The following is a 27,459-nucleotide window of genomic DNA, read 5'->3' as shown; positions in this document are numbered from 1 at the left end:
TTTGACTATGGGAGAGTCTCAGTGTTTTACAAAGAGTGCGAGAAGTAGAGCTGTGAGGATGGACAAGGAAATGCTCACACAGGCCAGAGCCATTCCCAAAGATTCCTCAAATGATAGAAATATTTCTGCTTTCGGGAGGCAGTGGTTCCTCTGCTTGTTTGGATATTGATCGTCTGGACACTTGACACGCTGTCTGAGTGTAAGTAAACAAAGAAGGAATTTATCTCTTGCAGTCTATATTCTCTCTCCCCATGCCAAGACAATGATTATAGCAATACATTTCTTTACGTCTGCAAACTACGATTCTCTGCTGCATGGGAATTGCAATGCTAAAAATCTTAGAAGTGAATTTCTTTCCTATAAATGAAAAGATGGTCATTAAGAGATGATCTAGTACATTGGTCATTTTATGGTTTAATCTGAGCAACCGTTATTCTACTTGGTGATCTTCTTTTAACTGCAGGTAACAATTCAGACAACTATAATCACAACGGGGAATATCTATTAGAGTTGATCATCTAAACATACGTGCCTTATATTCATTGCTAACTTTCTATGGCTCTTAGGAGAAAAGTTAACGTAACCTTCAGCGCCATGCATTCCTTGGGTTCTGCCTTCTTCACACACTGCTTGTCATTACTCTCACATCACTTTTGTGACTTTAGCCACACTGCCCATTCTTTTTTTTTGAGGAAGATTAGCCCTGAGCCAACTGCTGCCAATCCTCCTCTTTTCGCTGAGGAAGACTGGCTCTGAGCTAACATCCGTGCCCATCGTCCTCTACCTTATATGTGGGACGCCTGTCACAGCATGGTGTGCCAAGTGGTGCCATGTCCACACCTGGGATCTGAACCGGCAAACCCTGGGCCCCCAAAGCAGAACGTGCGCACTTAACCGCTGCACAACAGGGCCAGCCCCCACACTGCCATTTCTTTCTCCTTTTTCAAATTCTTGCTCGTGGAGTAAGTCTAGCCAGCTGACCAATCTCAGAATACAAACTTCCCACATCTTGAGGGTAACCTGGATGGGCCCAGGCCATAAATCACCCAGAAACCCCCTGTGAATGCAGGAGAGCCTTAGAAGGACAGTTTTCCCTGCTAACAGCTGTAAGTTTCACACTGACCAGAAGGGCAAGCCAAGGCCCAAACAACTTCTGCCAGATGCTTCAAATTCTCTCAAATGACTTTTTGGTTATCAAAAGCTGAATACTCATCAATGGTGGCAGACGTCAAGTCCTGGAGGCGTGGCGCTCAGCATCCAAACCCCAAGGCTCTTCTCCACCTGCTTCTGTTTCTCAGCGCAGGCTCTCGGGAGGAGGCAGGACAGGCGTCGGGGGCCCAGGCTAAGGGAAGGGGAAATGGCAGTTCCTTCTCCATTCCAGAGCTTCGCTACAGAATTACTGAGCTCTGTGCTGTCCATCTGTTTACATATCAACCACGGCTATCACCTCTCCGTCAGGAATGTCACCCTCCCCTGCTATTCCTGAGCTCATCTAACTAGCTCTGCCCACAACCACCAGCCCTCCCTGAGGCTGAGGTCTGCCGCCTGTGAACCCAAGGGACCCGACCCATCCCATCCCGCCAGGGACGACGGGGAGTATTTGCAAGACACTGCTGGGCAGCAGGGAGGGCAGATCACCAGGATGCTGTAGACCACAGAAGTCTCTCATCTTTATTCTAAGCACAACGGGGAGCCAATACGGGCTCTAAGTAGGGGAGGGACATGACCTCTAGAGGGGACCGCAAGTGGATGTGGGAAACAGTGGAGAAGGAGCAGCTGGGGGACAAGCAGTTCAGTCTTGGACGCACTGAACTTGCAGTGCCAAGAGACGGCCAAGGGCAAATGTCAAGTGGCACTGAGAGATGTCTGCACCTCTGAAGAGCAGCCTGGGCCTGACCTGCCAGCTGGAGAGGCCTGAGCTCACGACGGCGATGCAGCCATGGTGAGGATGAGTCCTTCGGACAGAGAGCACAGAGGAAAGGAGAGCACAGTCCCTGTACAGAGGACCTCTGACACGGGAAGGCCTGGCCCAGGAAATGAGACGGAGAAGGAACGAGAAAGGAGGACGGCCCATGGACAGTCCAGTCCCAGGGCAAAAGGAAGACTGGTCTTCACAAAGATGGTCAGCATGTCATGGCCAACGTCAAATGCTGCCGAGAGGTCAAGAAAGGTCAAGACTGGACAATGTTCTCCAGGTTCTTTACTATTGTTTTCAGCAACATGGGGGTCACTGGAACCCTAGCAAGAGGCACTCAGCAAGCTGATAAGGGTGGAAGCTGAGTGGACTGGGCAGAGCAATGAGAAGGAGGCAAGGAAATGGAGACAGTAAGTCAATGCAGCTGAGAGAAGTTTGGCCTAGAAGGCAAGGCAGGAGGTGAAGCCAAGGGGTGGGGGAACGGGAGGAGATCGAGGGGTCCACACAGGGCCTCTTAAGATGAAGACACCTGAGTCAGGTGTAAAGACTGATGGGGAGGGGCCAGCAGAGAGGGAGGTTGAGGCTGTGGGAAAGAAGGCCCAGCACATGGAGTGAGGCTTTGGAGGAGATGGGAGGAGAGGGATGCAGGGCACAGAGAGAAGTACCAGCTCCAACAGGAGAGACACACCTCCCCTGCTGCTACAAAGGGAAGGGGCCCAGGGTGGGCACAGTTACCAGCAAGTGGGCGGGAGTCCAACTGGGACACTGAGGGCTTTCTCAGCTGACGGCATCTGTTTCCTCAACGACACAGGAGGCAAGTGTTTCGGCTGAGAGTGAGAGATGGGAGCAAGTGTGGCCAGCTTAGCTTTCGGGCAGGACTTGATCTTGGCGCTCTGCTGAGAAAGAACTCTGGATGGACAGATTTTAAGTGCTTTAGTGACAGCAATGAATCTTTACAGAGTCATTTTCAAATGAAGACAGCTGGACGATAACAGTCCCTAAGTTGACACAAAACGAATGAAGGGGCTTAGTGATCCAGAAAATCTATGTCTAGATGAATGAGGCTGTCAGAGCTGGGGCCTGGTCTCTGCTGCCTGGCTCCCAGAGAGCTGCTTTACCTACCTGCGCTCTGCCAAAGAGCCTCTGGAAACGCACCCCTGTTGTTACCGACAGGGTGAGGCTCAGGCCACAGGAAAGATCATGGTTGTGGTGGGCCGTTTTAAGATGGCCACCAATGAACCCCGTCTCCTGCTACTCACAGCCATGTGTAATCCCCAGCCTTGTGTGGGGGCTGGGCCTAGTGACCTGCAGAAAGCCAGGAAAAGTGACGGAGGGCACTGCCAAGATCAATGAGAGAACACTGGCTTCTGTCTCTTACTCTCTCATTGGCTCACTGTGATGGAGCCAGCTGCCATGTTGGGAGCTGCCACATGGAGAAGCCTACACTGCTAGGAGCCAAGAAAGGCTTGGCCAACAAGCATTAGCTGCACAACTGCCAGTGAGGCAATGGGACCCAGTGCAACAGTCCACGAGGACCTGCAGCTGCCGTCAACCACCGGTGCAGTCCTGGAAACAGAGCCTTCCCCAGTGCAACCCGAAGATGACCACAGCCTTCAAGAGACTCAGAGCCAAAGACCCAGCTAAGCCCCTCCTAGATTCCTGACCCACAGAAACGGAGATGAGAAATGGGTATTGTTTTAAGCCACTAAGTCTTGGGGTCATCTGTTACGTGGCGATAGATAACAATGACACAACACTGATCTGCCCCCACAGGAAGTCCATGGGAGACAAGTTTGCAGCCTTGGTATCAGGGAGAGCAGTACTTCTCCTAAACAAGTTATTTGCTGTTTATCTTATAGAAACAATGCACCATTTAAATGACCATATTTTCTTCTTTGCTTTGGCTACTAGGAAGCTCAGAGCCAAATCTGTATGTACTTCTAGCCACTGCACCAGACCAGAGAGAATGCAGTCTTTCATCTTTTTAGCTGACCTTTACTTTCCCTGTAAGGAGATCTTGTTACCTGTTAACACATATCTAAAACCCTTCTGGATGTCGGCAGAGTTTGATGATATTAAGGAAGGGAGTATGTTTTTAAAATACTCCTTATCTTTCAGAGATACATACTGAAACTTTTATGGAGGAAGTATGATATCTAGGATTTGCTTGAAAATAATCCAGGGCAAAGAAGTAGATGGAATTATAGATGCAAGAAAACTGGCTATGAGGGGTATGAGGTGTTTCTCTCCAGGGGGAAAAAAGAAAATGTTCTGGATTTAGATAGTGGTGATGGCTGCACAACCCTGTGACTATACTAAAAGCCACAGAAAACAAATACTCTACAATCTCACTTATACGAGGAATCAAGAAAAAAAAAAAACCTCATAGATTCAGAGAACAGATTGCTGGTTGCCAGAGGTGGTGGGTGAAATGGGTGAAGGGAGCCAAAACGTACAAACTTCCAGTTACAAAATAAGCAAGTCACGAGGATGTAATGTACAGCTTGGCAATTACAGCTACAATACTTGTATCTCGTATTAGAAAGTCGCTGAGAGAGGAAATCTTCAAAGTTCTCATCATGGGAAAAACAATTCTGTAACTACGTATGGTGACAACGTTAACCAGACTGATCATGGTGAGCACCTCAGAACTATATGCAAATATAAAATCATTATGTTGCACACCTGAAACTAATAGGATGTTGTAGGTCAACTGTACCTCAATATAAATAATGGATCGCAGTGTGTGTGTTTACTACTGGACTCACAATTCTGTTCTCTTGATCTGTGTGTGTCCTCATGCCCGTACCACACACTCCGATCACCATAGCCTTCTAGGACATTTTGGAAGCAGAAAGTGAGTCCCCCAACGCTGTCCTTTTTCAAAATGTTTTTGGCTATTGGTGGTCCCTTGTGACTGTATATGAATTTGAGGATGAGCCTGTCCATTTCGGCAAATAAGGCAGTTGGGCTTCGGACAGGGATTGCATTGAATGTGTAGGTCAATTGGACTGCCTATACATCAGCTTCCGCAGACACCATAATGCTGATATAATCAAAAAGATTTTTAAAAAGTGACTTGACTTGTTGAAGGATCATGAAAGAAAGGAACAGGATGCTGGGAGAGAAACCGGAAGAAAGAAAGAACCACCGAGTTAGAAAGAATGGTTAGGGAAGCCTTCACTGAAGAGATAACCCCTGACCTGAGGCCCAGGAGGAAAAGGGGAGCAAAGAAGAGCGTTCCAGGCTAAGGGGACGGCACGGTCAAAGGCCCTACGGCAGTCAAGAGGAGGGCTCGCTCCAGGGACTGAGGGCAGGGCAGCAGGGCTGACTCAGAGCCTGGCAAGCAAGGGCAGGGAGGGGAGAAGGTGCAGCAGGTGAGGGCAAGTTCCAGAATGGCACCAGGAAACTGATAAGCACGGTTATCTCCAGCCAGTGGGACTTCTACTTTTCACCTTATTCCTGTCTCTGCTTCAGAATCAATTGTTTTAGTAGTTTTACAAAAACCTGATGTGAAAAATCTACCCACCCCAAGACTGTGAAAATAAAGAGAAGCTTCAGTTTTGTAGCTATCAAAGAAAAGCCCGTTTAAAAACCTGGCACAGTAATGAAATGAGCACACTTAGATGGACAATACTCACTGCTAGTGAGGATAGGAAGAAAGCGGCTCTCCTCTCCATTGCCGCTGGCGGTATAAACTGGTAAAGTATCTGGAAAGCAATTGAACAATACGTTCTGACAACAATAAAAATATCCTAATCCTTTGACCCACTCACGGGGTTTATCCTAGAGCAATAATCCAAATGAAAGCAAAAGCTATATATGTACACACGATAAATGTCACAGTATCCCCAGTGGCTGCTGCACTCACTCCCCAAAATAGTATGCCTGCTGACAACAGGGTGATGATTAAGTAACGACTTGATAAAAGGGTTAACGGATTAATTACCTTATGGTAAATTAATCTGACGCTATATCACACAAATATTAAAAACCGTAACTGTGAAAACTGATTGCACCAACATGGAAAAATGTTTTATGCAAATGATAAAAGGGCATATAAAGCCACACCTATGCTACGACGACAGTATAAAAGATGTACACAGAGGAACAAGGACTGGAAGGAAACACGAGACAGTGAGCAAAGATGATCTGATGCGGTGGTAGGATTATTGAGGATTATACCACATTTAAGTCTTAATTTAAAGGCCCTCCCTTCAGACAAATATCAAACACAAAAAGATGAGATTAACTATACAAGGTTGAGAAAGCTTCTCTCTCATTCCTCTCTCCCTTACCCACATTCTGCTGAAATCAGCTCAAGTTGAGCTCCCTTTTGGTGCCCTTGTTTCTTCTTTAAAAGGCTCAGCACTCACTCTGCAGAGAGAAAGGCCCTTTGTTGAGGGGCAGCTCTAATCCTCCATCCATCCTTTTGGCAGTTCCTGTCCATGGGAGCTGGGGTGAGGGGAAATGGACTGGACAAAGAGAATGGTGTCCCCAGGAAATGATAAGAGTCAAAGTAAGGCACGTGGTTCCAGCCCCAAGAGCCCTATAGCTCACATCTGCATACGGCCCCTCCCAAGGGGGTGTGAGGGGCACTATCTGTTTGTCCATCCGTGCCCCATCACTAGAACAGACTTCTCCTTTGTCCCTTAGGAACAGACTATGATCCTGACCACACACAACCTATAAAAGACAAACAAAGCAGAGGCTGATGAGAAGTCTCTGGAAGCCCAGTGTCCTAGTCGAGGGATCCAAAGCACTGTAGCATTCCCTACTCCTCCTGAGTCCTGAGGGGCCTGGATCCAGGCAGGCTGCCCCACACGGCCTCCACATCAGATTCTTTCTCAATCCACTGCAGCCTGGCTTCTGTCCCACTGCACAGAAAGTGCTCTTGCTAAAGGAGGGTGCCCGACATCCTAAGAAGCAAACCCAAGAGCTCTTCCATCGCACTGCACCCCCGAGGAACCACTCCCTCCTCCAGGAGCCTTTCTCTTCCCCATCCCTCTCTTGTGCCTCTCTAAGAGCTTCCAATGTGTGTCACTAGCTCCGCCTCTACTCCTCACCCTTCAGTGCTGGAAGCCTCCTCCAACGTCTGTCTTCCGCCCTCTTCTCTCCTCACTCTTCACCCTCCCCTCGGAGGCAGCATCTGTTCCCAAGACTTTCCCTCTCCACTGTACTCTGTTACGTCCAGTCCCCAAAACTCTACTGAGTTCCAGATCTATTTTTCTAACAGCCTAATGAAAAGCACCTTTAATGACTGCTTATCATGCCTTCCACTGTGCTAAGACAATATCCAAGACCATCTAACAAGAAACTGAATCTCAGAGAAGGTTGGTAAGTTGTCCGAAGTCATCCAGTTACTATTTGGGGAAGCAGGGACCTGAACTCGCATCCATGTGACTTTGAAGCCTGTGCAAGAAGCACTACACTCTACCGCAACCCTAAAAGCAGATACACTCTCTACTTCCTCCTTGCTTCCCCCTCCCACCCACCCCAAGCCCGCTCCTCCTCTGGGACTGCCCCATCTGGGCTGAGAACATCAGCAGCAGCTCTTTGGCCTGTGGAGTCATGCTCCACTCCCTCTAGCTCACTCCGTCCATCGAATCAAGCCCCAAATCCGGTCAATTCTGCTTACACGTCTCCCCACCTGTGTCTGCTGCCCACAGCTCCCCAAGCGGCCTTCATCACCTCCTCCCCCAACTCCACAAAATCCTGCATCACTCACTCTCCACCTGTCCTCCAGCCTCTCCCACACTGCTGCCCTGGAAGCAGATCAAACTCCAGCCGCCCCACATGCTCTCAGCAGTTAAAGCCTGCCCCTGCCCCTCCCCTCTGCCATGGAACCTTTCCTACCACCCATCCCCAGTCTACCTGGTAAATTCCCCTGCCACCTCCTCCATGATGCCTTCTCTCCCTTCTGTTCCACCCTGGGAGATTTACCAATTCCCCTTTTGCTACTCTCACAGCACTTTCTGTTTGCATTCATTTATGGATTGACTATGGGTACCTACCACGTGCTAGGCACTGCCCCAGGGATGGGAACAAAATGATGAGCAAGATGAAGTCAGCCTGGAACACACACAGTGCTGGAACACTCTCTTCTCTGGTACAGCTAGTGTTTGTAACCTGTCTCTCCCACGAGTGTTATCCCCCAAAACCTGATCAAACTTGGTACCTCACAATCCACCATACATCCTGGCTTAGGTAACGCAGGCAATAATTTTTACTAAAATAATGTATTAATTCAGAAAATCCCCCTAACAGATATGCCGTCACCCCACCCAAATTTCAGCCTTTTAAAGCATCCCAGGGGCAGAATAAGTGGCTCTCAGCCCACGTCTCTTACCTGGAACACCTGTTCATCGAAGTCCTGCACTCTGTGGACTTCGTGACTGTCACTACGGCTGGGAGCAATCTGGGGAGAAGTAAGAGATATGGTGAACAATGTGGGCTTCTGGCCCCTCCCCATCACCCCTAACTGGCGGCCCCACACGCACATAGGAACTGTTAGGTCAGAGAGAAGGCAGAGTTAGACGTGGGTCACAAAGTAAAACAAAAGCAGCAAATCCCTTGGTGATGTTCACCTGCTGCCAGAGCTGCGACTGGTGTTTAATCCACCAGCATAATGTGAGGAGCTGGGGGGAAGTTTTTTCAGACTAACATGACAAATTTTTGAACTTAGTCAATTTGATTAAAAATAAAAGAAGGATTCAGAGGGTCCAGGCATCACAAGACGCTCACGCCCCCTCCCTCCCACCAGGCTCACAGACGGAGCTCTCCCTGCAACGGAACAGCCTCCCCACAGCTCTCTGGGGAGGGCTCCCTGGTCCTCTCAGGCACGAGGAACCTGGCTTTCTCTGCTCTGTGGGTCGATCCCACAGTAGCCACTCCAGAAATGTTTAATGCTCAACACAATTCTGGAAGTGGTCGTCTCTGCAGAGGCTCATGAGCAAATTCCATTTTGATCACCTTCCATGCACACTGCCCATAAGAGCTGTTTCGCAAGCTGAAGCCTAAAGAAACCACCAGCAGGGAAATCAGTTCTGCAGGGTCGGGGATCCAAGAAAGTTAGGACCGGAAGGGGGTCTGGAAAGTGGTGCCAGTCCAACCGCTCACTCAATGGCCACTGGGTTTCCTCCTCCAGCACTCCCAGTCAGTGCAGGCACACTCTCAGCTAGGCCACCTCTACTGTCCCTCTGCTTCCCCTCTGGGCCGTCCTCCTGCCTCCCGGAAAGTCCACGACAGGTGAGCACCTCCTGTGAAAGGCCTCAGCAACCCCATTCCCTGGACCTGTCACTAGGCTGCTCTCAATGCCAACACCCCTCTTGAAAGACTTCCTAAACACCACCATTGTGTTTTCCTACAAAGCACACGGCGCCAGAAAAAGAAACTTGAAAAATTCAGCCATCTTGGCCTTCCCTGGAAACAACCGCTCTTCTGAAGAGCCTTGGGGTAACCCAGGATCCCGGACTCTGAAAGCCCCCGCCATGCAGAACAAGTGTTAGCAGATGGGCTTCTTTCAGTACAAGAGGAAAAGCCATTTGCACACTCAGCCCGGCTCGGTGACTTCACGGCAAAGGGAGCGGGAGGCCCTGAGGAGGCTGCCTGGTGTGCGCTGTCATGTCAATAATAACTGAGACTTCCCAAGAGCCACAGAGAGCAGCGAACAGAAAAGAGTTAGCAAGGTCTGTCAACACAGCTCTCTGGAGCCATCCTACTGATTGGCTCGGGAATGCCCACAGCTTCACAAAGCAGATGGGGCTCAATGAAATGCCCACTTCAGGCTCAACAGCAGACAAGTGGCTCCCCAACCCCCGCCATCAATCTCCAGCAGGTCAACTCACCTCGTTCGCCATCTGCCAGGACAAGAGGGTGGGCTCTGCCGCAGGAGATCTGTAGCTCCCGTGTCTCCTGAGGTCTGTCCAGAGGCAGTGGGACGGGCGAGGGCTCCAAAACATCCTCCTATCCCCTTGCTGACCCACCACCAGGGTCAGTGCACTGATGGAGGGTCATAGCATTTGTAACACTAAAGGTCATACTGCCTGACCCCCACGTTGTTACCCAGTCAGATATCAGAATGACTTCCTCAAGGCACATATGTTAGAGCCGAGCAAGGACTAGAAAGCCGGTCTGCAGCTCCAGCCCACTGCACCACATCATCTCCATGACACACTGACTTATTGAAAAGCATCCTTAGTCTCAGTAAAGAGAACTTCTCCCACGTCATTTAATACCACTTGAATTTTTCAGGAAAGGAAAAACATTTTCTTCCTGCAACATCCACTCCGATTCCTCAGGAAGGTGAAGAACAGCATGTTATATGACACCACTTATCTGAAAAGGAGACCAAAAGAATACGCAGATGTACTCCTTTGCAGATGCATTAACTCTCTCTAGAAGGACAAACTGAAAACTGTTAACACAGGTTGTCTACAGGGAGAAAAACCATGATGCTGGGAGGACAGAGGTGGAAGACAGACTTTTCATCACATCTTCTACTGCACCTTAAGGATTCTGAATTATGCAAATAGGTTATCTATTCAAAATCGACAATTTCAATATTTAAATAAGCAAGTAAGGAGGAAAGATGTTTAGGAGTCACTCTAAAGAAGAACCTTATTGTTCTCTAAAACCCTACTGGAGAAGCCAGGTTGGTCTTCGTAAGGAATTCCTCTCCCAGGTCTCTTGTTTGTTGTGCTGAGGAAGATTCACCCTGATCTAACATCTGCTGTCAATCTTCCTTCTCTCTTGCTGAGGTAGATTTAGGCTGAGCTAACATCCATGGCCAATCTTCCACTCTTTTGTATGTGAGCTGCCGCCACAGCATGGCCAGGGGTGAGTAGTGTAGGTCCACACCAGGGAACCGCTCCCAGGCCACTGAAGCAGAGCACGCCAAACTTAACCACTAAGCCACCGGGGCTCACTTCCTCACACAGGTTTTAAATGATGAGGTTTTGAATATTCACAATGGAGGCTGGAGGTGAGGAGAATATCTGCAAATACACTAGTCTCAACCTACTCCCCACTAATGATGCCCTATTTTCTCCTAGGAACCCCATGTTTAACAAGATTTTCCCCACCAAATAAATAGCATTATTACTACTATAATACACTCGCCCATTAGTATCCATCAATGACTGACATAATTTCAGACAGAGCTTCGATCTGCATCAAATAACTGGTTTTTTATAATGAGATGATGTGATTCTAGGCAAAATCAAAGAAACTGGACAATGATGTTAGCCTATACAGCCCTATAAGCTGAAAACACAGAATAGTTTAAAATACTGAAAAGTAACTCACATCCCCCATTACTACCTGCACAGACCCCTAAGGGCCTGGCAAGCAGTACACACACAACATTCAAAGGGAATCTGGTTCCTAGGTCCAACTACCAATTGAGGGGAAATACAGATGACAGAGGATCATGTCAAATGGCACAACACGGATGCATTCAACAAACTTCAGACTGGAAAACTGTGCAGAATAAGCAATGTGATTTCATCAATAAATAAATTTCAACGAAGAAACATTAAAAGAGACTTAAAAGATTTTTAAAAGTCTTATCAACCAATTGCAATGTCTGGATGTTATCCGGATTTTGATTGAAGAAAAAGCTTTAAAAAAATTACAAATCCGGGCTGGCCCCGTGGCCGAGTGGTTAAGTTCGCGCGCTCTGCTGTGGTGGCCCATGGTTTCGCCAGTTCGGATCCTGGGCGCGGACACGGCACTGCTCATCAGGCCACATTGAGGGAGCATCCCACACGTCACAACTAGAAGGACCCGCAACTAACATATACAACTATGTACTGGGGGAGTTTGGGGAGATAAAGCAGAAAAAAAAAAAAAAGATTGGCAACAGTTGTTAGCTGAGGTGCCGATCTTTAAAAAAAAAAAAAAATTAAATTAAAAAAATAAAAATCTAATGACATTTATGAGACAACTGGCAATTTGAACACTGATTGGATATTTGATGATATGAAGAGACTATACTCTTAACATTTAGGTGCGATAATGATGTTGCATTTACCTTTTGCTTTTGAGTCATTAGTTTTTAAGATAAATACTGAAATATTTATGAACAAACATCAATGACGTTAGGATTTGCTCCAAATTTATCAGGGAGAAGGTCGGGAAACGGATAAAACAAGCCGGGCATGAACTGATGATGGCTGAAGCTGGTGACGGCCCGCGGGATGCATTATCCTATTCTGTCGACGTCTGCATGTCTAAAACTGTTCCTAATGAAACGGATAAAGAAAGGCAACGTGGCATCTCACAGCACATAAAGAGTGCAATACTAAGTATAAAAGAATTGTGATATAAAATGAAGTGAAAAATGGCAGAAAACAAAACCTATGCTATGATCAGAACAACATAAAAATATATTTACAAATGAATGAGGGAAGAAGAGAAAAGTGAAAAGAAAGGTTTGTCTAGTATATATTTCCAGGTAATTTCCCTTTTATTTTAAAAAATGTTTCTTGTTGTACTTATAATATGGATGGACTAATGTCTATTTTTTGAAAAGCCATCATAAATCACTTCTAGCATTACTGCAATCCAATTTCGAATATCTGGAATACGGCCTCCATCTTAAGGATTTCATTGAATTTTCCCCAGACCACATTCTAGGCAGTGTAGAGTGTTTCAGGCTATCTCCAAGCCAGCAAAGAAAGGTCGTCTCTCTGGGGCCAAAAGACAACATCTTTCTCATCACCAAACGTCCTTTCGTCTAAAGGTTCACAGTTATCACCCAACAGGCTGAAAAATAATCTAGTCCAGAGGGTTTCAAACAACGCGCCCTTATAGCCTCCTTCTGTGTTGTTGTTCCGATTTGGTTTGTGTCATCAGATTCCTGAAAGTCAGAGGGAGCTTTCTCAGCCCAGTCACAGCAGAGAAACCCAAGGGGAGAGTGCACACTTCTCTCTTTCTGGCTCCTGTGAAATCCAAACTGAGAACCTTTGAGTCCCATTCCCCAAACTTTCGTCACATCCTTGGTTTTAGAGGACAGCAGCGGGAATCCATAGCCACAGGCGGCAGAGGAAATCTGAAAAAGAGTTCCCAGAAAGCATCAACTGATTGGCGATGTCAAGTTTTTCTGGCAAGAAATGGCAGCTTATTGACCTATTCCAAGAACACATACTATTAACACAGCAACTAACACTATACGGAACATTTACTATGTGCTAAGTGTCTGACAGGCACTATCACATTTCACCTTCACACTCACCCAGTGATCTAGGTGTCATATCCTCCCCATTCAGCAAGACACAGGCTCGCAGAGCAGTTCAGTTGAAGACTCCCTTAGTTTGAATCTTGGCAACACCATGGGGTCTACAGCTGTTAGACCCTTACCAGCTGTGACCTAGGTAGACAGCTTAACCTCTCGGTGTCTGTTTCCCTCTATGCGATACGGAGATGACAACAGTGTCTCTCTTATTGGGTTGTTGTGAGAACTAAATGAGTCAATAGAGCTAAAGCCCCTACAGTAAACAGTATGTGACAACGTAAGAGTGATGGGATGTACTCACTACGATCACTGGTGGTCATAAACAAAAGCCAACAAAATTGGAAATGAAGATGTAAAACTGTCTTTATTCACAGACAACCAGAGAGCATGCATGATCCTATAGGTAGAAACTCCTAAGAAATACACAGAAATCTACAGAAATAAACAAGTTCTCAGCAAAGTCACAAGACACATGGTGAATACAAACACCAACTGCATTTGAAAATACTCACAATGAACACTCCAAAAACGAAATTAAAAATACAATTTACTAAAAATACCAGCAAAAACAATAAAATGCTTAGGAATAGATTTAACAATAGAAATCTAAGAGTTGTATACTGAAAACTACAAAACACAGCTGAGAAAAATTAAACACTACTTGAATGGGGAGATATTCCATGTTCATAGGCTGAAAGACTCACAATTGTTTAGATGGCATTTGTGCTCAAATCCACCTACAGATTCAACACAATCTCTATCAAAATCCAAAAAGAATTTTTGCAGAAAGTGACAAGCCAATCCTAAAATTTGTATGGAAAAGCAGAAGACCCAGAACAGCCAAAACAACTTCCACAAACAAGGACCAGCTGGAGGACTTCTATTTCAAAAATTCAAAATTTCTGATAAAGCTACAGAAGACAAGAGAGTTTAATCTTAGCATAAGGACAAACATATCGATGAACGCAACAGAACTGAGCAGCCAGAAATCAATCCTTAGATTTACAGCCAATTGATTTCAACAAACGCACCAAGGCAATTCAACAAGGAAAGGATAGTCTTTCAACTAATGATCCTAGGACAATTGGGTATCCACAGGCAAAAAAGGCCCGTAACCCACACCATACACAAAAATCAACTCAAGTGGCTGGCTCATAGACCTAAACACAAGACCTAAAACTACGAAGCTCCTAGAAGAAAACATGGGAAAAATATCTTTGTGATGTTGGGTTAGGCAAAGATTTCTTAGATATACCGAAAGCACAATCCAGGGCAGAAAAGCCATCAATTGAAGTCCACTAAAATTAAAAAAAATTTTGCTCTTCAAAGGACACTCTCAAGAGAATACAAAGAAAAGCCACGGACTGGCAGAAAATACTCGCACATATCCTACATGTCATAAGGTACCTCTATCCATCTGGAACACATAAATCACTGTTACAACTCCCTATTAAGAAGGAAACAACTCAACTATTCATTCATTTGGAGCTTGAAATCCTGTTTCTCTTGCTCTCGCCCCTTTTCAGTTAAAGATCACTCCTCACCCTTGGCAGAGAAGGCGGAAGCCAAACTGGCCCGATCCGCTTCTTTTTCATCCCCCACCAAGGTTTCCACAACCGGCACCAACGAGAACGCATCCTGACACATTTTCGCTCTTCCGAGCATGGGCTCCCAGATGAGCCGCCCCGGGGAGCCGCCCTCTGCTGCCATTTTCTCAAACCTGAGGCAACGCAGAGGCCTGCAGTGCAGCCATTCGAGTGCGTTCGGACCTTCGCTCCTTCCTCTCTCACCCCTGCACCCGCTCGGGCGACACGTCCTTTCCCAGCTGCTCAGCGACTCCAGCCGGCCCACGGCTTCCCTGACCTTTGGCAGCCGCCCTTCCGAACAGCAGAACTTCGGGAGTCAGACGGCCCGAGTGCGGAGCCCACTGTGCGTCCGCCGGTCAGCTGTGGGCCCGGGGCTTGTCCCTTGAGCTCTCTGAGCCTCCCGCTCCTCCCTCAACTGTGGTGACAACCCCGACCCCCGGGGCAGGAGCGGATGCCCAGCCGCTCCATCACTGGGCAGCGCGCCAACCGCCTTCCCTTCCGGGGCCTGCAGCCGCCGGAGAGGCGTCCGCCCGGAGGCAGACCCCGTGCCTCGCAGCTTCTCCAAGAGGCCGAGGGCCCGGGGAGCAGCGGCGGAGGCGAGGGCGGACGGAGGGAGGGAGGCGCCGCCCGGACCTTCGGCTCCGACTCCATTCGGGAGGGCACTGGCAGGGGCCTGCGGCGCGGCCGCGAACCGGCGGGGCTCGGCTCGGAGCTGGGCCGCACGAAGGGGGCCTGTCCGGCGCCCCGAGAGGCTGAAGCTGCAGGAACATGCGCTCGGCGCGGGCCGCGCGCCCTCCTACCGGACCACGGGCGCGGCCGCCTTCCGCGGGCTCCGCGAGCGCCCGGCCGCCGTCCAGGGCCTTCGCCTCGGCCGCGGAGCTCAGCCGGCGCCCCAGCCGAGCCTCCGCCGCCAGCGCCATTCTCCGCTTCACGCCTCAGCTGCTGCTGAGCGCCGCCATCATAGGTGACCCTTGACCCCACGCCCAAGCGGAACCGCCGGCGGTCTCGGTTCCTATTGGCTGACGATCAAGGAACTGAGGGCGGCGGCGGGAGGGCAGGGACCTTGAGCGTGTGAACGCTGGGGATCAGGTCCCGGCTCGGCCACCTAGTGCGCGAGCTTCCTCCGAGCTTCCACTCCGTCTGAACGCAGCCGCTTACGCGCGCAGCGCACGTTTCCGAGCGTCTGCCCGGCTCGTCGGGCGCAGGGCGCTTCCTGTTGCAAGGCCCATTGCTTCTTGGCATTGGCCTGGGGGACCCTTGAGGGTGGCCCACCCTGCACAATTCCAGGACAGAGCCCTTCCCTCTCCTGTTTCCTCCCTTTGCCTCTGGCCCTCTTCATTTCTTACCTGGCCTTGTCGCGGCCTTTCCCCACTGCCGCCTGCTACCAGGCCGCTCCAGCCCCAGTGATTAGAGGGTAGCTCCTACTGTTGTCCTTCGCTGCCCAAACCCCTGCCAGGCTTTCCTGTTGTCTTCACAGCGCATGCTCCTCTCCAGATCACCTCGCCCTCAACCCTTGACTCCGCTGGAATCAGAGGGCTGGAATGCAACTGCTGACTCCCTGTGCTGCTTCAGGCCTCTCTACTTGCACACAGTGCCCCGAATGCCCTTCGACTGCCCTCCTTCCCGGCGCATGTGTGGCAAACTCCTACGCGTCTTGGAAGAGCCAGCTCGAGCACCTCCTTGGAAGTTCTGTGAAGGCAGGAATTCAGTTCATTCAGATTGTCCTCACCATTGTCCTCCTAGAGGTTAGCTTGCAGCTGGGAGCAAGGGAGGCCCTCAGGAATGAATGATTGGGGAGTCTGGGCACCTGGGTTCTTGTCTAGGCTCTGCTGCTGACTTGCTACGTGCTGTTGGGAAGTTGTCTCCTTTCTCTGGATCTCACTTCTAACATGAGGGACTGAGAAAGAATCAATACATGAAATCAGTCTTTTTAAATGAATGAGGTGTTTTGACTTTAGGGCTTGTTGGATGTCTTCCAGCCCGTTAGGATCCATGACAGGCGTTGCCAGATCCTAGTCCCAAATGCTGAGGGCAAACTCTTTCTTTCTTCTCTCCCTTGCTTCTTTCTCTCTCTTTCTCTTTGTATTGCTTGATCCCTGGAAGGAATCCAATTTTAATCTACTCCCGAGACCAGTTCAAATTGTTTTGCTGTCCTGCAATGTGCCTTGTATCCAGTCTGTGAAACATGATTTTATAGTCTCCTGGTGAAATGTGGTTGCTGTTTGACCGTTCTCTAGGGCTGTTTTCTAGAGGGTGATCATGGACTGCGGACTGATAAGACAAGGTATCCAGGGGAATGCTCGTCCAAGGCCGCCAACTCCAGGGAACGTCAGGAAACAAAGGTGTGAGATCAGTGGTCTGCTGGGCCGGGAACCCTATCCTCTGTTTGCACGGAGCTCCTGCTTCCCTTGCACCGCTCCCAGTGACTGAGACACGGACGGACACTTGGGCAGACCTGTCCCTGGGAGGCATGGACTCCTCTGTTGGTCTCCTGGGGCTCCCAGACTCCCCAGTGGCCTTACCGAGCCTTCCTTAGACTCTGCAGCTGTGCACGTCCCCTTTACCTGGCCTTCCCTCTCTCTCTCCCTCATTTGGAGTCTGACTGGCCTCGTGGCCTGATGGCTCTCCCACATTCCCAGGCTTCCCCACCCCATTTTCTTTTACAGAGGCATTTCCCCGCACAAACCCCTTATGCGTTTAAGCCTGTCTTGCTGTGTACCTCTCAGAGGACATTTGAGCCAAGGCTCGAAGCCATGAAAGAGTGAGCCATGTAGACATCCCGTGTAGAGGGTCTGGACAGAGGCTATAGCAAGTACAAAGGCCCAGAGGTGAGACTGCTTGGGTGTGTGTGCTGCAAAGAACCCAAGTGGTTCGGCTAACCCCAAATAGTCCTGCTCAACTTTTAACTTGTTTTTCGTAGATGAGGATAGCCACCAAAACTTTGCCTTGTGTGCACGAGGGGCACTGCTTGAGGATCAAACGTCCGGTGTCATCTCTAAGAGTAAAGGCCAAACCTGATTCTCAAACCTGTTCACGCAAGGGAAAGAATAGCTCCAAAATCTGCTTTCCAACTCTTGACAACCACTGATTTCACAAAGGCCGGCCCCGTTCTCCTAGCCTCCAATGCCAATCCTGTCAGGTATCAGTATATGGCCTCTCGGCTCCAAATCTACTCTTCATGGCCTGCTTTGGGAGAATGCAGCTGGGCCCTTTACGTGTTTTTCTTGGAAAGACAGAGCCGGGGAAAGAGGACTTCCTTCCTGGTTGCAGGTGCACAAATGGCTTCTCCAGCACGAGGCTCCTGCCCTAGTGCTGGCCCACAGCACAGAGCCGCCAACAGCTTCCTCCAGCAGCCCCCTCAGATAAGGCCCTAGCCGAATGCCTCCCATGAGGCCCCTCCCCTCGAACGTCTTTCTCGGCCCCCACAAGTGTGGCTTTCCATAAAGTTCCAGAGTGCACCTTTCCCATTAGTTCGTGGGTTTTTATATTAAACTTTGTCTCTTCGAATCACTAGGGTGTTTCTGTCACCTCATTGAACCCTGACTTATACACCAATTAACAAGTCACTCATTTCACCAAACCCATTTTCAACCCTCGTGAACTACTGAGGAAACCCTGCAATCTCGGTGGAAAGAGAGGGCTGGAGGCTCCTGGGAGCTGCCTCTGGTTTGCGGCTCTTCTGATGAAATGCTGAGTGAGCACACCTGGAGTGTGTTTGGACCCCCTCCCCCTACAGACACGCAGAAGGCAGGATAGCTGGAGGTGAGTGAGGAGGTGGAGAGAGGTAGGAGAGGAGGCTGGAAAGATGGAGGAAGGGCAGCCAATAGACTTTGGCCATGGGGCCAATGTAAAATTTGGGCTTTCATCTAAGTTTGTAAAGCTATAGATGTGTATTGGAGTAGGAGCTCTCCACGTCCTCAGTCTTTCTTCCCAGCCTTACCTCTGGGATCTCCGACATGGGGGGATGAACAGTTCCCACAGGCTTTGACTCCCTTCAAGCTTCTTGTCCCATGTGCATGCGGTGCATGTTTAAATTTCTACCAGGAAGCTCCACAGATGCCTCAGATGCAGAAAGGAGCTCATGGGGCCCATACACACATACAGCTTGGAAGTGAGGGGGAATTAACATCCTAGAGGCAACGTTCAATCTAGGGGGTTAGGAGCCAATGGGTAAAGAGTACCCCTGTGGTCCATTTGGGGCAGCCCTCTGTCCACTGCTCTGGAGTCCTGGCAGATTCGGGACTCCAGTGATCACAGTGATGACCTCAATAGAGCCCCTTGTATTGCCATTTCCTGCCTGACTCTTGCCAGTCCCTCACTCCTCTTCCTAGGATCCCCTCTGGGAAACTCTGAAACTTCAAATTGGGGTTGGGAAGGTGTGTAGGGGGAGCTCTCACGCCCTATCAGAGAGCGTCAATTACACCGTCCAGGAGGAGGCTGGAAGTCTGCATCTTCTACAGGAAGTAGCACTACTTTCCTACTGAGGCAGATTTCTCTCCCCACCCAGCCACAGCCAAGCCAATGGGAAACGCTGGAGCTCAGCCAATGAGAACCTGTTACTGCCCCGAATGCTTCCTTTCCCCCCATGGACTTGTATTTAGAGCAGCCCTCCCTACCTCCCCCTTTTCCCCTTTCAAAGCAGCTCCCCTCCTTTGTCTTCTGGATTTGCCTATAGTTTGCCATAGGAGGCGCATCCCAAATTGCAATCCTCTCAAATATTCCTGAATAAATTCATTTTGTGGGTAAAATAACAGGTGAAAAGTCTTTAAAGGTGACACCTCCCAAGGAAGCCAGTGGAGCACAAGTGTTACTCGAAGCCTGTGGGAGAGAAAAGCTAAAACAGTTGGCCCCAGAAGTGGGCTGGTGATCACCCAGGCTTGTTGTAGCATCATGATTCCTAAGACTCTTACTCACGGTGGGGGCTGAGGTACAGGCAGGCTCAAAGCATTGGGTTAAGCTGTCCATCTCTCATAACCCCTGCAAGGATGAGGTGAAAGATAAGAGCAAGTGTTCTTTTTGTGAGGAAGATTGGCACTGAGCTAACATCTATTGCCAATCTTCCTCTTTTCTTTCTTGTTTTTAACTCCCCAAAGCCCCAGTACATAATTGTATATCCTAGTTGTAAGGCCTTGAAGTTCTTCCATGTGGGATGCCGCCACCACATGGCTGGATGAGCAATGTATAGGTTCATGCCCAGGAGCCGAACTGGCGAACCCAGGGCTGCCCAAGCGAGCTCGCCAACTAAACCATGACACCAGACGCAATGCAAGGTTTAATGGCTGGCTTTGTCAACTGTGTAGGAGTCCTTGTGGAAAGATACTGACAGATTCAGGTCAGCCAGCTCTTCACTCAGGGCATGCCATGAAAACCAGCAGGCCTGCATACTGCTGTTTAAAAGACTTGCATTTCCTGCAGCCACAAAGGAGCAATAGGCATGCGATTTTGTCATGAGGGTGACAGCGTTACAGAGGAGGCTGGATGGACAGCCTTGGCAGGTCTCCTGTGCTGAGGTCAGGCCCTCATAGTGAAGGAGTGGAAACCTAAGATTGGGATGGGGCGTTTTGGAACCATGCACCTGACAATATTCAAACACAGAAACCGCCTGGTCATTTGCAGGCCAGCAGAAGTGGCCCTCTCTCATGGACACAGCAGAGCTGCCTCCCCATGCCTAGGCACCATGCTAAAACTCCACCTGAACAAATGCCTCACAAAACGATGCTTATCCATCTCAAGAAGCAACACACCTTGCCTCATCACCTCTACACCAATATTTTGGATTAAGTCTCAGGAGAGCCTGAGTGAGGAAAAACAGCCCCTTTTGCAGGAGGAAATAGCTTACTCACTGATGGAACTGTAGTATTGGCTCATGGGAGCCAGCAGGAACTAGGCAATACGTGTGGATATATGTGTGTCTTTAGCAAGGGCAGAATAAAGGAGTAGATGCAGAGAGTTTGTTGACTCATGGGCATCTCCTTCAGGATTTAACCTCCTGCCAAGGAGCCACTTCTAATCTGCTGCTGGGATGGCTCCACGAAGTTTCCATATGAAATAGGATACAGTAAATGAGGTGGAGATGCTAAACCTCCCTGGGAGAGAAAAGAGTCAGAAGGCTGAGGGAGGTGGGAATGATAGAGCAGATTGAATCCATGAGACCAGAGAAGCCCCCATGGGTGGGTCCGGAGGACTCTTCCTTCACTAAGGGCATCAGAAATGCACTTGTCAGGAAACTCCAGCATCTTTTCGAAGCTCAGGGTGTGCAGACCAGTGTGACAGTAGCAGATGCTGCTCTGAAACTAGATTCCCAAAAAGCATGGTAGCGTTCCAGAAGTACAGAGCTGGGTGGCTGGACTTCACCTTCAGAAGCAAGGAGGATGGCCTTGGTAGGACAGGAAGCACGGGCAGAATGGCAACTGCCATGCCTTGACCCCCGTGGTCTGTGGCATTGGCTCCCTGCCCACGGTATTCTGAGGGGTAAGTAAGGGCAGACAGCTAGGGTGCTTCCTTGACTTGGGTCAACCAGAAAAGATCTGGTGATCTGAAGACTGACATCGGTTAGTACAATGGAAAGTCAATCCCTCAGCCAGTGTTAGGATCTGACCCAGTTCTCAGCCCAGAATCCAGCAATTCCACTTGGGGTGGCTGGGTCCACTTGAGGAAGGACTCTGCAGAGCCACCACAAGTAGAGTCAATCCATATTCTCCTTTTCATTTCATTTTTCAATTCCCCAAGGGTAATTTATCACAGGGACTACACACTGGAGAATTGAGAATAACCAGGTCTTCCAAGAGCTGGATGCAGGGTCTGAGTTGACACTGACACTATAGGACCTGAAACAGCAAGAAAGCCCCCAGGTAGAGTGGTGGCTTATGGAGCCAGGCACAAGTCTCTCCCACAGGCGGTCAAATGTGACCATGGACCCACCCTGTGGAAACGTCTCTGGTTCCCAAGAACACAACTGGGATAGATATCCTTAGCCACTCACACTCGTTCACCCACCCAGCACTACATCAGGGGAGGTGCTGCATCGCAGATGGAATTGTAGACCTGAGCACCATCTTCAAAGATCTAAAGGATTCAGGCGTGTGTGTGCCCTTCACAGCTCCATTGAGTTCACTTGTTTGGCTCCTGCAAAAGCCAGGTCAAGTATACTAGACAATGGTCATAAACTGCTATAACCTTAGCCAAGGGCGTAGCCCAATCAGAGCTGCTGTGATGACAGTAGGATTTCACTGCAACAGGTGAACACAGCTTCTAGAACTTCCTATGGGATACTGATCTGCTGAGTGGGGTTTTTCCAGTCCCAGCGGTAAAGAGGGTCAAGGGCAGGCTGCCTCTCCATGGCAAGGATGCTATTACTCGAGACCTCTTCATGCTCTCTCTCTCCTGGTCCCTCCCTAATGAAGTCTCTGTGTACAAGACCTTGTCTCCCATTCTGCTTGGTTGACCAGGCTGAGACATGGATTGACAAAGGGAAATTATGTAAATCTGGTTGTATCACTCAGGGTTCTCAGAGAGAGGGGACCAATAGGAGACATAGGAGTCCCAGGATCTTCTGTCTGAAAGCTGGAGACTCAGGAGAGCTGGTGTCGTAGTTTCAGTCTGAGTCCAGAGGGCTGAGAACCAGGAGGCACAGTGGTGTAAGTCCCAGGTCTGAAGCAGGAGAAGACCTATGTCCCAGGATGAACAGTGAGGCAGAGAGAGAGAGATCAACCTTCCTCTGCCTTTGTGTTGTGTTCGGGCCCTCAGCGGGTGGGATGAGGCCCCTGCACATGGGGGAGGGCAATCTGCTTTCCTCAGGCCACCGATTCAAATGCTGCTCTTCCGGAAACACCTTCACAGACACCCGCAGAAAGACCATTTAACCAGCTATCTGGGCATCCCGTGGCCTAGTCAAGTCGACACATTCAACAGCATAACTAACCACCACGAGTATTAATATAGTTATTGGATAGTTATGTATTTATGAAATGCATATACCATTTTCACCTGCTCTTTCATGAGCAGGACTGTCGTTTATCTGAGTTTTATGGCCTCTCTGATTTTTTGGTTTGAAATATCTGTTCTCTTACAAACTGGCAATGATGGTAGATAGCAGGCTTTGAAATAAGTTTACTTGTCGGAATGCAAAACTCGATCACCCTGTGTGGGTGTCTTGAATTTCTCATGAATTGAACTTTTCCTGGTAGCCAAACGACAGAGCCCTTGGTTTGAGATTTGAGGGACAAAAGGTACAGTGACGAACTCGGCAACGTGAACCAGAGCCACCAGGTGGCGATGCTTGCCCACCAATTTTGTGGCTCCTGTTCACGGAGAACTAGGATGAAACAGCCTCAAAGCCAGTGGTGGCCACAGAAGAGCTGCATTTATAGCGACAACTGGGCTTGGATGTTGTATCATTAAAACCTGGTTGGTTTTGTACACTGGCTGTGTCCTGTTAAACACTGGCCTTCCTTTGCCAAAGGTTTGCGTGGCTCAGATGGTCCTACAGCAAAATCCCAGGTCCCCCAAAGTGTGAACATGTCTGCTGCTGTCAGCCAAGCTCAGATTCCCCACCGACGACGACATCTTCCTGTGGGCATTCTAACTTTTCAGTGCCTTTGGGGTAGCTAGCTTGGGAAAGAATGAACGTCATTAATCTTATACATTTTAATTATTGTTGTTAACTTTTATTTATAAATTAATAGTATATGATGCAATACCTTTGTAAAAAGAAGTAAAAGTTATATCTGCATAAAGCTAAAGCCTCTTTTTACCACAACCTCACATATATATGTAGAAAAATTACTTTTCCTTTTGTGGTGTGTGTGTCTAAAGAACATCATGGTATGGTGTGCACCCTATTCTGCCACCTCCTCTTTTCACTCAAAACCATATGGGAGATACTGCTGGAGTACTTTGCTTGGACGTACCCCACTCTTCTTCACTCCTGCATGTCAGTGTGAATAAACTATGTCTTCCTCAACGCTTCTGCTTTTGCTGCGCATTTGGGTGGTTCTGTTTTTGACGTTACAATGTTACCGTCAATATTCTCGTACGTGTTTCCTTTTGCACCTGTGTGCGGTCATCTCCTGGGTAGATATTGAGAAACAGAACTGCTGGGTCCTAGAAAATCTCATTTAACACTTTTTCATAGATATTTTCACTGGGTTCTCCAAAAGTTGTTCTTTAATAGAATATGAGTGGATTCATTTTTCCATATACCACACACCTGAAAGAAGCTTTTTTTTTTTCCTGAGGAAGATTACCCCTGAGCTAACATCTGCTGCCAATCCTCCTCTTTTTGCTGAGGAAGACTGGCCCTGAGTTAACATTCATCCGCATCTTCCTCCACTTTTATATGTGGGACACCTACCACGGCACGGATTGCCAAGCGGTGCCGTGTCCGCACCTGGGATCCAAACCGGCAAACCCCGGGCCCCTGAAGTAGAATGTGCAAACTTAACCGCTACGCCACCACGCCGGCCCTGAAAGAAAGTTTTTGAATGTTTCTCCATCTGATACTGAAAGCATCTCTCTTTGTTGATTTATTTTGTATTTCTGTCATGTCTAGGAAGGTTGAACGCTGTATTGTGACTGGCATCTGATATATCCTCCATTGAGAATTGTTTGGCTCTTCAAATCCTTGGCGACATTTCTACTGGGCGGTTGGTCCCTTATGAATTTATAGGAGTTCTTACTATATTGTGCTTGGAAACACTTGGTTATGTGTTGATATATTTATTCCTCTCTTTTTACTTGATTTGTGGGGCCCTTTTTCTTCCAAAGCTGTATTTTGATGTCGTTGGTTTGATTAATCTTAACTATTAGAGCTTTGGCTTTCTGAGTCTTATTTGGGAAGGCAGCCTGTTATCCAAGCTAGAAAGATGTTCTATAATGTTGGTGAGCACTTCATCTAATACTTTTATCCTTTCTATTTAGATTTGGAGTGGACTTTTATGAGTGGTATGAGACCAGATGGTATATTGATTGATATCTTGCCAAACAAAGATCTGATTTCCTCCAATAATTTACTGGTTATTAAGAGACAATATTAAGAGCCCCAGTGATTGGTAATTCAACTACCAATAGACCATGTATTCTGCAGACTATAAAGTGACCGTAGGATTCAGCAAGGTGGTGTCACCTGTGACCTTGGGGGAACAGCTGCAGTGGCGGGGCAGAGGTCCATCAGAACCGGTTCAAGAGAGAATGAGACAAAGTAGAGAGCGTGTGTACACACAGGTCTTCTTGAGGGCAATCAGGTGTTCTTCTCAACCAGTCAGAAGATGTGTGTTTGGACATTTTTAACAAATGGCTGGAAGACCGCCAATCTTCCTGGAGAAGATTTGAAAGGAGACTCGGGAACTGTTTCTGGGTTTAAGTTGTGAAATTGGAGGGCTCTATGGTCTCCCTGGTTTGGGCAACCAAAGAGAATCAATTCTTATTATTCACTGATTTTGAATTTGTGAATTCACCTGCTCACTAAACTTTATGGGTCAATCCAAACCCAATAGTGCTCGCGCTTTCCCTGGGAACTCCTGGGCATGTGCAGAGCAGTACAAACTTGGAGCTGCCTGAGGCACACATTACCACCTGAAGTGGGACAGGGCGACACTTTTATTTCAGCTCTCATGTCAACGAGTGTGCGTTTCCTGATGAAGTTAAGGCTACCTTTTTCCCCTTCTGTGCTTTTTCTTGGAGATTTGCTCTTGACGATGGCCCTCAAACGTCGTGCTGAAGGGCTGTCTAGTGTTCCTAAGCACAGGAAGCCGGTGACGGGCCTCCCATGGGACAGGCTCGTGGTAGATGAGCTTCCTGCAGGCCTGAGTCATAGACGGTGCTGTTGGCTGGGAGCTCAACTCATGAGTCAACAGCCTGTAGGAAATCAGGGGTCTTTAGAGAGACACACAGAAAACAAGGTTGTGCATTGACAGGTTCACAGACGTGTCACGACCAGAGGCTGCAGAGACCTGACCTGGCCCTTCCCCCAAGAGCACTGGTTCAGTCTTGCTCCTGTAGGGCCAGCCAAGAATTTATAGAACGTAACTCTTCCCAATAAGGAGAATCCACTGTAACACACTGGAGATGTTTTCAAACCTCTTTTAAAAATTATAGCCAAAGAGCAAGGAATTTCTCAGCTAATTGTTGGATTGTTATCTTTATTTTGAAAGGACAGAATTTTAACACCCTCTGCTAGGATGTGTATCTTTGATAGCCACTTATAAAAAAAACTCAGCAAATTTGGGACAATTGTATTTCTGCCAAAGAAAATGTGTATGGTGGCACAGGCCCGGTGGCACAGTGGTTTATATCGCATGCTCTGCTTTGGTGGCCTGGGGTTCTCCGGTTCAGATCTTGGGTGTGGACCTACAGATGGCTTATGACGCCATGCTGTGGTGATGTCCCACGTGTGAAACAGAGGAAGATGGTCACGGATGTTAGCTCAGGGCCAATCTTCCTCAGCAAAGACAGGGGGCTTGGCAGCGGATGTTAGCTCAGGGTTAATCTTCCTCAAAAAGAAACATGGTGTGCAGAATACATAAATGAATGTCAAACAGTATTTGGCTCTGGGGAGGAAAGAGAGAGGAATGAGAATGGTGACTTCAATAGTGTCTGTAATATTTCTTGAACAATGAAGTCTAGAGAGTACGCTCCCTTCAATTGGAGCAAAGAGTGAATGGTTTGTGTGATCCTAGTGTCCTTTTAGCAACCTGAAAATGAACGTGTGACTGTAACTGAGATGAAATAACACTAGTGTCATATCTGACAATGTGCTGGCACACTTCCATCCTCTGATGGGAACGTCATGATTGGTTGGTGATGTCACTGAGGCCGTCATGAGGTCGGAGCACGCTGTTTACCACCTGTGGAGCTAGAGCCGGCTTGGTCACCAGCAGCAGAGCTTGAGGTCCCTCGACCTCCAAAGTTAGAGCCACCTAAAGCAGCAGATCTCGCACCAGCTGTGGACCAGTGGCAGCTCTGACAGCAGCTGTGGAGCTCAGTGGGGGCCAGCTGCAGAAGTAGAGCTCACTCCAGCTCCAGAGCAGGAGCCCTTTCCATCGCTGGTTCCTGCACCAAATCTGGCCGCAAGGCCGAGTTCGAATCAGTCTCAGAACTGGAGCCGTTTGAGAAGCAGCTCTGGCACTGTGACCTGGGACAGACCTCGCTCGAGCCCCAGATCAGGTGCGGCTCCTGGGCCCCTTCTCCAGCCAGAGCTGGTGGGATCTTCAGCATCAGCCATGGCAGTGGCTCCCGCGCCACACCAGCTCCAGCAGCGTCCTCGCGGCCAGCAACTAAGGCCCAGCCAGCTCCAGCTCCACCCCGGAGCGGCCCTCTCCTTGCCTGGGAGGGAAGTAGTTTACTTCTCCTTTATGTGTTGTGGGTTTTGATGTTTAATGTGTTCAAATTTAGATTTAGTAAAACTTAATGTTTTCGTCACTTCAAGGTGTAGAACGCAGGGCCATGAACTGGCTCCTCTCTGCTGTGCACCGTCCCCACTCTGGAGCTCCCCATCGTTTCTGTCCCTCCAACAGAAGCCGTGTACCCATTAAGCAGCCATGCCCCGACCCCCGCTCCCCTAGCTCCTGACGACCCCTTGTCTGCTTCCTGTCTCTGTGCCTTTCCCTCTCCCTGCTGTGGCCATGCTCAGCACAGCAGACTCTTCCTCTGCCCCTCCCCCAGCAAGATGAAGACCTCTGCTGATGCCAGTGTGCTCAGCGCCATGACCTCGCCGCCTACTGTCA

The 27,459-nt window shown here is 48.8% G+C and overlaps 1 protein-coding gene and 1 long non-coding RNA gene across 21 annotated transcripts in view; one reads left to right on the top strand and one right to left on the bottom strand.

Annotated features, from left to right (window-relative positions):
• The window catches only part of ZNF789 (zinc finger protein 789), a 32,822-nt gene extending 17,050 nt beyond the window's left edge, over nt 1-15,772 (bottom strand). For 2 of the 20 annotated variants that reach the window (XM_044747376.2, XM_070484278.1), the window contains exons 1-5: nt 15,371-15,724; nt 11,949-12,968; nt 9,763-10,252; nt 8,265-8,333; nt 5,557-5,625 (exon numbers count right to left, since the gene is read on the bottom strand). In XM_044747376.2, coding sequence (XP_044603311.1) covers nt 5,557-5,625; nt 8,265-8,333; nt 9,763-9,876 — 252 coding nt within the window. In that variant the 5' untranslated portion in view covers nt 9,877-10,252; nt 11,949-12,968; nt 15,371-15,724. Of the gene's footprint in view, nt 1-1,123; nt 1,149-1,205; nt 1,343-2,650; nt 2,825-5,556; nt 5,626-6,213; nt 6,391-8,264; nt 8,334-9,762; nt 11,229-11,948; nt 12,969-13,151 lie in introns of those variants that run through there. The other 18 variants (XM_044747378.2, XM_044747380.2, XM_044747375.2 and 15 more) reach the window with 18 other exon arrangements.
• A 195-nt stretch (nt 15,773-15,967) lies between these two features.
• On the top strand, nt 15,968-18,246 carry LOC106834868 (uncharacterized). Its single transcript, XR_001398977.3, has 4 exons — nt 15,968-16,482; nt 16,975-17,079; nt 17,404-17,565; nt 17,658-18,246. It is a non-coding gene; the product is annotated as an uncharacterized lncRNA (long non-coding RNA).
• The last annotated feature ends 9,213 nt before the right edge of the window (nt 18,247-27,459 follow it).

The sequence above is a fragment of the Equus asinus genome, chromosome 14, assembly GCF_041296235.1.
Source record: "Equus asinus isolate D_3611 breed Donkey chromosome 14, EquAss-T2T_v2, whole genome shotgun sequence".
In the NCBI taxonomy this organism is placed as follows: domain Eukaryota; kingdom Metazoa; phylum Chordata; class Mammalia; order Perissodactyla; family Equidae; genus Equus; species Equus asinus.
Note: the sequence above shows the minus strand (reverse complement) of the source record. Positions and strands in the feature narration are given on the sequence as shown.